At 43.2% G+C, this 13425-nt stretch overlaps 1 protein-coding gene across 1 annotated transcript in view; it reads right to left on the bottom strand.

Annotated features, from left to right (window-relative positions):
* LOC310923328 (moesin) overlaps positions 1 to 12620 on the bottom strand; it is a 41096-nt gene extending 28476 nt beyond the window's left edge. The window contains exon 1 of the mRNA XM_083884600.1: positions 12508 to 12620. Coding sequence (XP_083740726.1) covers positions 12508 to 12519 — 12 coding nt within the window. The 5' untranslated portion in view covers positions 12520 to 12620. The remainder of the gene's footprint in view (positions 1 to 12507) is intronic.
* Between the last annotated feature and the right edge of the window lie 805 nt (positions 12621 to 13425).

The following is a 13425-nucleotide window of genomic DNA, read 5'->3' as shown; positions in this document are numbered from 1 at the left end:
CCAGAACCATTTAACGGTTGCAAAGACTCAGTTCAAGGGGCTGATCAGTGAAGGCTGGGAGCCAAGATTTGTTCCCAAAAAGCCAAGGAGATTTCCAAACATAGCATCCAGTGAACGTCTGCCAAAAATCACAAGTACCTACTTTGCTGGAAGGAGCTCAAAACAAGATCAAGACAGGATGCTAACAAGACAAGTGTGACCTGCATTGAGGCATCACATGTACAGTAAGTACTTGAGGTCCATGAGCTAACAGACTAAATACTCAGTTCCTATGTAAAGGTCCGTAAATTCACCTGCAGCTAAGAATTGTTTTAGAGGTGACTTGGAATTGAGGGCAAAAGACACATTCCACAGGGAAGAAAGGCATGAAGATAACTGCTGTGGCCAAACTCCTCCTTCTAAAGAACTCACATTTAGATAAAAAGTCAGAGCAAGGTTTTCTATTTCACGTGCTTCCCTCTGTCCTTCGACTAAGAGATTCCTAGCACTTTAGCTCTGTTACAGAGAGGGGAGCTGAACACAGGGCTGCCTGTTCTAGACACCCAGAGCATGGCCTGGGTGTGGCACATCAAGTTCTTGGCCAGCTCACAGCCTCACTGAACCTCTGAACAATGGCCAGACTTCTAGGAGCTAGAACACAGTCTTACTGTGGGATCTGACTGCCCAGACTATGAGCCATCCCTCCAAATTTAACTACATGCACAGTCAAGTATGAGCTAAAGCTGTTTCATCATCCTGTGATTTTCAGCTTTATCATTTCCAGCATGCTAGACAAATCCTGCAACTTCCTTTCAGTACAGGGTCTCATTTAGGCTGGCTGCATTTTCATATCTATTTAGGTCATAGTTCCCTAAAACACAGGATTTCCCCTAAATGGCTCAGTTCTACACTTCTTTTTAATATTCAGTTTCCCCACCCATATTTGCTTCCCTTGCCATTGACCTATTTTAGACTTTATATAGTCCTGTTGGGACTGTCCACAGTTTATAAAAGGCCAGCCTCTGATTTGCTGAAGTATTCTTTGTTATTTTAAGCTCATTCTACTTCAAGCATTTCAGCTTTCCTAATACAGAGGAGAGTAGCTACACCACGATGACAGAACCTCATGTTCCAAAAGGTTCCTGAAGGGGACCAGGCACTGAGGAGAGCAGTGACACAGCACATGCAGTGTCTGTATCCACCACCATCCTGAACAACCTGCAACCCTCCCAAGCACTTCTCTGGGTTTGTTCTTGTACTCCACAAGTAGGAATTCAAAAGGATGAATCAGAGTGGGAACAACTCTTCTGTTATTTTCTCCAGCAGAATAATTTCATTGGTCCTGTTCACTACATCAACACAGGGGCACTGCCACAGGCCATAGAAGAGGAAAGGCAAGATGACTTTTTGGGTACAACTGGACAAAATGGACCAAGTTATCAAACCACTCATTCCTCACTCCCAGGCCTAACTGCTTTATTGTTTGCAGCAGATCTGATACACAACCCCTTGGTGAGATTTACTAAGAAGCCACATATATACACGCTATTAACCCCATTTTCTGTTGAACTTCAGAACAGAACAGATGCAAAACTTTACAGTGGCAGTAAACCATCAAAGCTATCAGCTTTGCAGCAAGCAGCCAAGTTGATTTAGTTCATCCAAGGCTGCAATTAAATCCACACTCTTGGGTTCACATTCACACACTTCCTGAAATACACGGTTTGAAATGGGCCTATTTTAGAAAGAAAGCCTGATAGACTTCAGCTAACACCTGAAACCTAGATGCATTGATTGAAGACATTGCTGAATGCCCAGGAATGTCAGTGGTCAAGTAGGATTTTAACATAAGCAGACTTCTTGTATCAAGTGGGCAAGAGTAGTTCCTTTTAGTGTTCCTGCATGCAGATATCTCACCCCTAACTGCATTTCTCCAGAACACTGGGAGTAGTAAGAGCAGCTAACTACGCCTGCTCAGGCTTGTTGTGGAAATGGATAGAGTCACATTAATGCATATAACCATCCATCTTTCTCTAAGGGAATGGAAGACCAGCAAAATCATTTGGTTATAAGACTGTCTGAATCCTCTCAGATCACAATTATTTTCAAATCCTTCCAAACACTGCCAAATCAAATCTGTCATTAAAACGTGGTAAAAGCATTTAAAAAGTCCTCTATGCCGATTTTTCTGAGTCCAGAGCATTTGCACAAAGCCATTTGTAAAAAGATGAGGAAAAATTTGAAAGGACAGAGCAATGCAGCACACAGTCCAAGATACTCCATAGAGAAAAAAAGAGACACTCACCAAGCATTATTTCTAATATTGAAGACATTCAAAACTTAGCCTTGGGAGAAGTGGCTGGTCACCTCTGACTAAGAAACATTTGGTGCTCAGAGGCAGAAGAGACTTTGCACAGAGGTGAATCAAGTACAGAGCAAGTAACAAAGCCTGTGTATTAAATCTGTCAGAACTTCAAGCAGCAAAGGAGCAGGGCAGCCTTCTGTCAGATTTTTACTTGATTATTTAGCATTTGTCAGAACAAACACTGAGATAGCACTGTTTTATCCTGTGCATGATGCTGAAGCAAGGACTGTTCAGATTGATTGGATGTTTTAGTGATTTGGAGGTTACTAGTCCTTCTAAGGACTATTTATTCTATCTTTTGGTAGATTCAAGACAACACTACTATACTGATATATTCTTACAGCTGAAAATGCTAACATAGACCCTTTTTCAAAAAAAAAAGATCTCTACCCTAAATTGCTGGATGTGCAAAAGGGTATTCACACTGAGCATAATACATTGCATTGCTTCCTGAAGTCACCCTTCAATTTGAGATGTTAGTAACAAACCATATAGCAAGAAAAAGGGAAGAGAAGAAAAAAAAAAAAAAGGCGGTTTTGAGATCTGTACTCCTGCATGTATGACTGTCAACACAGAAGCCAGGTACACAGTGCAGAAGACATTGGTGTCTATAGACTTCACAAAGCTCAAGACACCTACAGCAGCAAGCTATTAAAAGTAGAGTCCAAAAACTAATTTTCAGGAACTTGCTGCTTCCTAGTTTGTCATGGCTGGGTCAGAATACTACAAATTTCAGGTGCAGTTTAGAGTTTTAAGCAAACCAAAAAAATATTAAGTCAATACTTGGGTTTTTTCAATACCAACTTCAGGTAAGAGGGGTTCCTTGATAGTTTTTGAAGTGAAGGACTATCATAGCAACAAAGAAACTATGTCACCTCACTATTACAGCAAAAAATAAGTTACAGTCCAGCTTCTGTAACAAACTTGGCACATGGAGCTGCAGGCGGGAGGACTAAGACATCACTTATCAAAATGTTTTCTTGGCTCAGTGATAAAGCAGTTCATGATGTTGAATAATAACACTCTTCAAACCTCCCACAGTCCCAATCATGGACTTGGAGCTTCCTGACATTTTTAGTAATACTAGTCTTTTCTGACCCCATTGTTCAAATTAGCAGTAACCTTAAGAGTTTTTGAGGCAGCTCACAAAATAAGCAGTCATGTCTAACAGTTCATACAGCAGCTTCTGGTTGTCTATAGTCACAATATGAGATTGTGAATAGTGAAGTGATAAAACATAATCATTTTACTGCCCTCTGCTTCCATTTTACTCTTTCTGCTTCACCACTGCAAACAAATTCACATGTTGAGTGTGCCTTAGTAAAAATTACAGATACTCAACAAAAATCCAGTTGCTCAAATAGCACATTTTCAGTAACAGAAGAAGCCATGTTTCTCATCTTTAGGCAAGCTCAGATCCTGATTTTTCACTGTAGGAGGATAACTGTAGCCACAGAACACTGAATATGGATAGACCCTGGATTCAATACATCTTGGCTGAAACTTCCATTGTCTATCCAAAAAAACAAATTAAGTTAATCGGTCACTTTTTCAAGAGCGGTTTTATGGTTCCTTAATATTGAGATACATGTAGGAACAAATGAAATAAACAAGATGTTGGCAAAACAGTTATTGATGATTAAGCTTTCAATCTCATCTCACAGGCCACAGACATTACCTAACATTTGGATGTAACATACAGTAGTAACAAACCACATTAGAGAAGCAACACCCTTCTTACGCCTGCTGTGCAGTGTCTCCATTAATGACTGATGCAAAAACTTAGAGGAATATATTAATACAATGAGGAATATAATCTAGTGACATCCTAAAGGATAACTTTGCTGATTTTAAAAACAAAACACACACAAATCATACACCAAACCAAACATGTCACCATATTTCATGATTTTATTGCTTAGACAACAAGTATTCTATTGTCTCAGCTGTGCTATAAGCTACAACATAAGTAAGTTTCTTTCAATCCTTCCAGCTTTCCAGGCAATTTTTGCTTTCTTGAAGATCTGTTTTAGCAGTCAGAGAGTAATTAGATTAACCAAGTTACTGGGTGCTACCGAAAGGCATTTAAAGGACAATAAAGTATTTAAAAGACAATGCAATCATCAGGCAGAGCCAACATGGGCTCATGAAGGGAAAGCCATAATTAATTTGGTATCCTTCTACAATAAGGTCACCCACTCAATGGATGAAGGAAAGGTGGTGGATGTAGTTTTGCAGTATTTTAGTAAAGCTTTTGATACTGTCTCACAAAGTCCTTCTGGACAAGATGTTCAGTGGCAGGATAAGGAAATTCAAAGTGTGCTGGACGAAAAAACTGTGGCAGCAGGGCTCAGAGGGCTGCAGGGAATGGGGCTGAGTCTGGCTGGCAGCCAGTCACCAGTGATGTTACCCAGGTGTCCATGACAGGGCCAGTGCAGCCCAGTATTTTTATCAATGATGTGGATGGCAGGAGGTGAATGCAGTATTAGCAAAGGAACTGACCACACCAGCACTGGGTGTGCTGCTGACTCACTCAAGGGACACAAGGTATTTCAAAGGTGTCTAGATAAATCAAAGCATCATCGATCAGTGGAATAAAATTTTAAAAGAACAAATGCCAGATTCTGCACGTGGAGCAGAGTAATACCAGGCAGAAGTCCTGGTATTACTCCCTCCAGACTGGGAGAGGAGTGGCAGGAAAGCAGCCCTGCAGAAAGGGATCTGAGAGTGCTGGTCAGCAGCAGACCCAAGAGGAGCCAGCACTGTGTCCTTGTAGACAAGAGGGCAAAACACACCCTGGGGGACATCAAACACAGCCAGTGCAAAGAGGTTATCTTCATTAAAGTGTCTGCTTAATGACCTGTAAGCAAATCCTTACTTTCAATATGTATGTACAAATCCCTCCTTCTCTATCATTTCTAATAGGACTAGTAGGATTATTTTCATATAAGAAGATGTACTGGACCACCAAGCATTTTGTGGGTTTTGTATTACCACTTTTTTACTGGGCAACCTGATATTACTTCAATTTGTCAGCAGTGGAACAGCCATATTTCTTACAGTGGTGCCTTCAGAACCATTTGCTGACATTCTGCAAGTCCTGTAGACTATAATTGTCAGGAAGACATCAAATTCTGGATTTTAACAGAGGAAAAAAAAAATTATACACAACAAAAACCCTCTTGTCCATCCAGAAAACTGCCTGAAAAGACATTTAGCATATTGATGAACATTTATATATGTTTTTTAATCTCTATACTGTTCTGGAAAACTGAATTTAAAAAAATGAAATCTATGCCATATTTATATTCTTAGAGATATTATGAATGAAAAGCCACATCTCTGGGGAATGGAAGATATCAAGCCTCTTGACACTTCATCCTAATAATTTCTCTGGCAGCTTAGTTTTTGCACTGTAACCAAGCACAATGGAATTCTGGGCCAAATTTTTCCTTGCCATAGCTTTTCAACTGTACAGTACAGTTGAAAAGCTATGGCAAGGAAAAATTTGGCCCAGAATTCCATTAGTTAGCCTAGAATTCTATGCTTTATTATTAAACCAAATATGTTTATTAAATGCTGTGACTAAGTGATTGATCAGATTGCAATGCAGGTTTTTCCTGTACTAAGTCACTTCACCACCAGAACTAGATTCCCAATCAAGAGAGGAAGGAATGCTCTGATAAGGGCCTACAAAGGAGAATAGTACAAATCAGCGATACACATACAGACAAGAATGGTTCATGGCTGCAGAATGTCATCAGTTTAGAGCTGGACTCAAACTTAAAGGTCTTTTTCAATCAAACTGATCCTATAATTTTACCTCAAGAACATAGGAAGGCATACAATGGCAGAATAACTGCTCTCCAAAATGCTGCATGCAAAATTCTCCAGTATCAGTAACACCATTGACCCCACCAAAAAAAAAGACAACGAAAAATACAACAAGCAAGTTTTTACAGCATTCACACTCCAGGACAGTAAAATTCTGTCTCCTGTGAAGCCTTCCTCTAGGAAACAAACAATCTGGCTAAGAGAACTAGAAATTTGCAATAATACAGCTCAATCTGGACCATGAATACCATGGCACTTGATTCACTGTTTCAGGTATTCTTTCCAAACTCCTCTGGGATTTGATTTTACTCTACACAGAATCCCAGAGGGCAGAGAAAGGAGTGTCTCTTTGCCCTTCTAGCCCATCACCTCATTCTCGCCTAATTACATGTTTCTCTACGGAGCTGACCAGATTCAGAGCTTTTCCATTCATTCCTCCTTTAGGGCACTCCTGTACCCTTGTCCACAGCTATTTATCAACCAGCAACAGCCAAAGGGCCTAGCATGGCCAAGTACTCCTATTCCTTAGCCTAGCAATAGGATGAGAATTGGTCAATGTTCTTTCACCCACAGTTTGTATTTTTCAACAGGTTCCTCAGAACAACTACTGCAGCTTCAGAGATGTTACAGCAACTAGGAAAAAAGCATTCTGCAGGAGTCAGTTATTTAAAAACATCTTCAAAGGGTGGTTTTTTTCCCCATTTAAGTTCAGCCAGCTGCTATACAAAGGTGAGGAGTTTCTGACTGCCTCACCACTGCACTAGAGGATCATGCATTCATAGAAGTGAATATATCCTTTCACAGCTGCACAGGAAGGAAGCAGCACTAGATCACCCACCTATTGATAGCCACAGTTGCTGCAGCCATAATGGTCTCCTGTCAATATAAAGCCCAAACCTCCGCAATTTCAGATTCTAAACCCCTGAACAGTTGTAGATGATCCTGTGGTCTTATAAGCACCAAGCCTGCAAGTGACTGTCTCTTCCTACCTACCCACCAAGTATTTGCTTTAAACATTTCCTTAAGAGTCAGCATTAGCTACTGGACTCAGAAGGGTGGGGTTTATGCCCACAACTTCCAAAACACTTGAATGCTCCACCTAGGAACAGCAACAGGAATGTTTCAAAGAGATGTGCTTGAAAGAATAGCCTTCCATCAACCTAGAGACTTCAGTCTAGTTTGGAAGTTTAAGATGGGATAAAAACAAATTCTTAATTCAATATTATTTGCTGCACTATACAAATATCTGCTGTTCCCAAATACCCCTAGGGAAAAGCAAGCAATTAACTGGCTGCTTACTATTGCTCTTAATTTACATCAGTTAATTGGCCTGGATTATTCCTGGGTAGAGAGATTTCCTTTTTTTCCAATAGTGTGACAACAGCAGCAGCAGAGACTCCTCGCTGAAGTTTGTTTCTAGTAGAATCACTTAGCAAACAGATAAAAGGGAAACGAGAGACACAGGAATGATAGAAATCCAAGGAGTTGAAATCTTGGAGCTCTTTTCAAACCAACCCCATTGTAGTTCTCAGAACAGTGATTAAGCACAGATAACAGCTTTATTGTGCAAATTCAGGGAGGCCCTCTTGCTGCACAGAAGAAAAAAAAAAATTAAGTCAGCCAAATAAGGTTGCTGCACCGAGCCAGGAAAGACTCCAGGAGATGACGCAGCCAGAGGAAGCTTTTAGTCAGTTTCCTTCATACCCTGGAGCAGAGCCAGAGCCACCTCTGTGGAGGAAGAGGGGCTTCTCTGTGGAGTAGCCATTGATCAGCAGTGGCCAGGCCAGCAGCCCCAGCAGGGTGTTGTCCCCAGGCACACCCAGTGTCACAAGCAGAAGGTATTTAAATCCTTCGGTTTCAGTTCATCAGCTGGTTTTTTTTAAGCAGCTACTAGGGACTTAGTGAGCTTTTTGCTTCAGACTAGACATCATATGTAAAACAACTGAAACAAGTTTCCTCTAGAGGCTGAGATGCCACTTCCTTTCAAACTAAAGCAGCCCATATTAAGACATCGTATGAACCATCCTCATGAGGAAAGCAAGAATTGTAACTGAACTTCAGGGATGACTAATCAGACGAAGTAGAATCACCCCAAGGAAAGGGCTGCAATGCCCTGAAGGCTCAAAAAAAATATGCTGCTTGTTATGGTGACAGGATATTTGCAAGAAGTGGGTGCTGGTGAACCCCTGATAGGAGGTACCCCTGTCTTACAGCAGAAAAGCAGACCTAAAGCTCTCCTTGGGCCCCTTATATTGGGTGCACCAATCTGCTTCTTGCTCAGCAGCCTTGGGCAAGAAATCAAGAAGGCAAAAATTAAATAAAGGACTCGACTAAGATGTTAATCTTCTAAAAATCTCTTGTACGATAAGCACTCTTAGATGTAACACTGTCACCTTGAAGTTTTGTAAACTGGATCATGACTACCAATTCAGATCAGGCACTTGGAACAGCTCCTGCTTACAACAGTGTAAAACCACTATATGTGATGGCTTTTGCCCAGTCAGGCTCAGGGTTTGCCATGAGAAGAGAGGCAGATTTCATCAGTATGTAAAAACAAAGTGAATATTTGTTTATCATCAATGGTGTACTTTAAAATACCTGTCTAACTTTAATATAGAAGGGCTAAAAGTACCAAACAGAAGCCTTTGCTCACTGTCAGGCTAAATTGCTTCATCTGACATGAAGTAAAACCTTACTGTTCTTGCAGAACCTAGGAACCAAGCTGCTGAATACAATACAAGCTGGGGTGTAAAGACCTTTCCTGTTTTGCAAAATCTCCTCATGGTAGGTATAAAGCTACAGATAATTCACTGCTTACCAGTTTCAGTAGATTACCTGGTTCCACTGTAAATGCAGCGTGTTTTAGCTATTGTTGCTTCTGAAGTACAAACTCATCTGAAAATCACCAACAGGAGAAACACTTCCGTATAAAGAAAGGTCTTTGGGAGCATTCAAACACACCTCTTTACAGCAAGTTATATATCTGATGGCATTAGAAGAAACATACAATGGATTGAGTTTGTCTAACAAGTTAACACACATGTCAAACTTGGATCAGTGCCACCAAGTTTTCCTAGTTGTACTGAGTGAGCAAAGAAAGAGATAGCACCAATGGGTCAGTCATGAAATAAGAAGACATCTAGAATGCTTCTAGAGTTCCTTCATGGCACAATAGGGTCAAGGGAGAAGTGCCCATCTATTAAGGTCACAGTTTTCATGACTATCCCTTCCCCCTTAAGACATCAAGCAAATTCTACAAGAGGAAAGAAAATAAAAATGAAGTAGAAAAACTGCCAGGCAAACAAGTGTAGCATTCTGCACATACTTTGCCATCTTGTTGCGGCATTTGGTAGCAAGCAGCTACACACAAGAAACTAATTAACCAGAGAGTTCTCCTGATAGACACCTCAACCTCTCAGTTACTTTTCTTCGAACCAGAACCTTCAAGTTCCAAAGAACAATAGAAAAAAGGCTTCCGAGTCCTGCTAGGAATTAGGACCGTCAATTCAAACTACAGACAGGGTCCCTAAGGAACCTAATTACTATTGCTACACTTAGCTTTGAACTAAAGGTATAATAAAGTTTGGAGTGGTACCTTTCCCCTTATTATTTCCTAAAACCTTCTGTATTCACAAGACTAGCTTTGATTAAAACCCTCTCCCCCCTACAACGAGTGAAGACTATGTGACCTAAAACACAACTGCCCCAGCCCTAGTGGCAGGACTGTTGAGGGGACACCTCACACGTGATGATTGCTCTCGTTTCACCTCCAATGGCCTATCCATTTACAAAGCCACTGAGTAAGCACATGCACAGGCAAAATAGTCAATGAATCTGATACAGAAGCCTCCCACCCATCAGTCAGGGAGAGATCATGGCAAATAAACAGACTGCTGACAACCGGAGGAGAGACTTTTCAGAGCTCGACAACAGCTCATTTTTAGCACTCAACTGCTTCCAACCTCTGCAATACAAAGCATGGGGGGGATTATAAGCCCTTTTAGGTGTCTGCTTTAACTGTTCACACTTCACAAACTTCCCAGAACACAAAATCTTCAAACCAGAGTTGTATCACTAGATAAAACAGTGATGGTTTCCTATTGAGAATGTGGCAGAATCAGCAGGCTGATGCATGATGGACTTTCTACACAGCCTACAAAGCCTCCAGGAACCAAACCCCCCCCATTACATGTCAGAACAGCGAATCATGTGCACTAGTTCAAAGGTTACCAGAGTTAATCTTGGACTCTTATTAATAGTGCTGCACAGCCCGGTGTCACCCATAGCAAACCTCCACATAGGAAAAAGGAAACCACCAGCTGCATGTACTAACATTTAGCCTAGCTTGAGGAGGTGTGGAGACCCAGAACTCAACAGGTTTTGCTGCTTAAGCCACGCAGCAGCATGTTTCTGTAAGCCCGGTGAGATGAATGATAAGAGCTACCAACCAAGTAGTTTTGACACAAATGCTCTTCCTGCCCAGCCAGAACTGCTCCCTAGAACATTTCCTCCATCTGTCTTCTTCACAATGGATTTATTTTTGTGATGAAGCCCACATAAACCTACATCTAACTGCCCAGGTTTCACCCACGTTTGACCTTGACTTTTTTCCTTGATTGATGAAAGTATCTTGCATTTTACTGTTTTGTTAATTAGGCAGCTATTAACAAATCTTCAGCTAGCACACTAGTAGTCATGTTTATTTCACATGAAGAACTGATTACACAGTTATGCCAGCATATCCTGTTCCTGCAAACCAAAGATCAAGAAATAATGTTTCAAATATTATTTCAGTTGGGTCTGTAGCTAGAGCAGATGGGGCAGGAAACCAAAGGCTGATACAGCAGCAGGCCTGCAGCTCTGTACTGCAACAGGCACAGACACTGGAACCACTTTCTGTAGAATCTTCAGATTCTGTAGAATCTTTCAGCACAAAGCATTACACCAAAACACTTGCATTTCTCTATCTGCTCCAGTTTTTAAAAGCTCCGAAAGCAGAACTGCTCTGTCAAAACCAGAAAGCCACAGACTGAGAAGGTGAATCCAGCCTTGGGTGTGTCTGCAGAAGCTGCAATGAGCACCTCAACCCAGCGTTCAGATTCAGCCTACTGCCGGGAACCCCGCCCCACAAGCCTCTCCTGCTCAGGATTTCTTGGCCGATCCACACTAAAAAAAAGTCACTAATCACGACGGTGAACTCTCTGGCTAAAAGGCCTCAACTGCATTTTACACAGAAGTCCCCTAACTTGTGCTATTTCTGTTAATCTTACTCAACTTGTTGCCTGCATTTTTGGTTTTTTAGTAATCGTCACTAATCATCACTAATATGTGAATGGAAGGCCTTTCTAAAGTTTAAGAAAATACTGCCCTAACCTTGAAGTTTGATAACCCTTAAGATGTTGATGTTTAAATAATAATAACTACTATCCATGCTATCAGAAATGGCATTTAAGACATCAGGAAAAGTAGCTGTCAATCAAATAGGCATTCGATACCTAAAGTAAAAAAATTAAACTATTAAAAGGAAAGAAAATCAAGGTGGAACTCATTTCAACTTCTACTTGCACGAGGACGAGTTTTTGTTCGGATTTTTTTTTTTCCCCTTTACGTAAACCACAGACTCTTAATTTAAACACTAGATTTTCCTAGGCCATTTCAGATCACTCCAGCACGGAAAACATCCAGAGACTTCCAGCCTGCTCCTTCCTGTTTTATCAATGAAGGGCCGAGACCAACTCTTTTACTCCAACCCGGAGAAATTAAATGGAAAAACCCCACGCTCCTCATTAGTCACCAAACTCCCGCTGCGAGCAGAGTCAAGTACAGACTTGACTAGACTTTCTAAACTACTAAAACCTCTTTAGCCGAGAAATACCTCCAGTCAAGCTGGGACAAGGTTCCCTGGCAACCCGAACTGACTTAAGTGCAAGTTGTGAAAACCCCGGGACTTTTTTTCCTTTCGGGGAGCTCAGGGGGCGGCTATGGCAGCCTCCCGCTCCCCCTGGGGCTTTTGGGAGCCTCTCCCCGCTGTTCCCGGGCTCTTGGGAGCCTCTCCCCGCTCCCCCCCGGTCGGGGCTCCCGGGGCGGGCGGTGCCGCGCTGGCCGGACATGTTTAGGGCGGAGAGGCGGCAGACCCCGCGCTCCGTGGCGGCCCCTGGGGCGGGGGAGCCGCGCTGGCTCCTCGGGCACGGCACAGCCACAAGATGGAGAGTCGGGAGAGAAGCTCCGCTCCCTGAGATTCCTTAGTGCCCCTCGCAGCTCCCTCCAGGAGCCCCCCCCAGGCTGTGCCCGCCCGGCCCCGCGCACCCTCCCGGTTCTGCCCCGCTCACCGTTTTCGGCATCTTTCCCGGCGGGATGGGCACGGCGGTGGCTCCTGCTGCGCCGGTGGGGGATCCGCACGGGCTCCGCGCTGCTTCTAACGGGACTCGGCGCCGCTCCTCTCCGCCCGGCCCGGCCCCGCCCGGCCCCGCCGCCTCCGAGCCCCCGCCCCGGGGAGGCCGAGCCGGGCGGTGCCTGCGGAGCCGCCCGGGAGGGGCGCGGGGGCTGCGGGGCGCTCCCGCTCCGGTGACAGAGCCCAGGGCTCCCAGAGACCACTAACTAGTGCCCAGGCGCTAGGCGGCCGCAGAAGGTTATGCCCGGATCGGTGTTGTTGGATTTCTGGTCCTTGATAGAAGTATTGTTTAAGAAAATTGTGCTGTTTTGTGACCTGTGGGCAGCCAGAACCGTGTGCACACAGGTGCTGCTCAGCCCAGGCCCGCCTGCTGCTCTGTACGAGGTTTTCACAGCCATCGCTTTGACTAAAAAGCACACTTCCAGCTTGTGCAGAAAACCACGCTAAGAAAAGCCAGTATCCATAAAAGAGTTAGAGGAGTCCTACGACTTTATTCAAATAAAGGGAGAGAGTCTACTAGCACACACACACACATCCCCAGGGTTTTTACTCTCGAGGGCTTAGAGGGCGCGGCCGCCTTTTATCCTAAACTCCCGGCCACACCTTGCCCTCTTCCTTTCCCCATTGGCGGAGGTACTAGGAAGGTACACCCTTTCCGAACCGCCTGCTTCGTATTCCCCACCATGAAACTGACATTTTACCCCGAAATTCAGAACTTCAAGCTTGTGCAGACCCACTTGACTGTTTCTGAAGCCAAGCTGTCCGGGATCAGCAACAAACCTACTGCCTATAGTTAGTAGTGACATTAAGACCCATCTCAAAGACTTTAACACCGGACTTTAATACCCATACCTTC

This window comes from Zosterops lateralis (assembly GCF_965231275.1).
Source record: "Zosterops lateralis genome assembly, chromosome: Z".
Taxonomy (NCBI): Eukaryota; Metazoa; Chordata; class Aves; order Passeriformes; family Zosteropidae; genus Zosterops; species Zosterops lateralis.
This window is presented reverse-complemented; position numbering and strand designations above follow the sequence as displayed.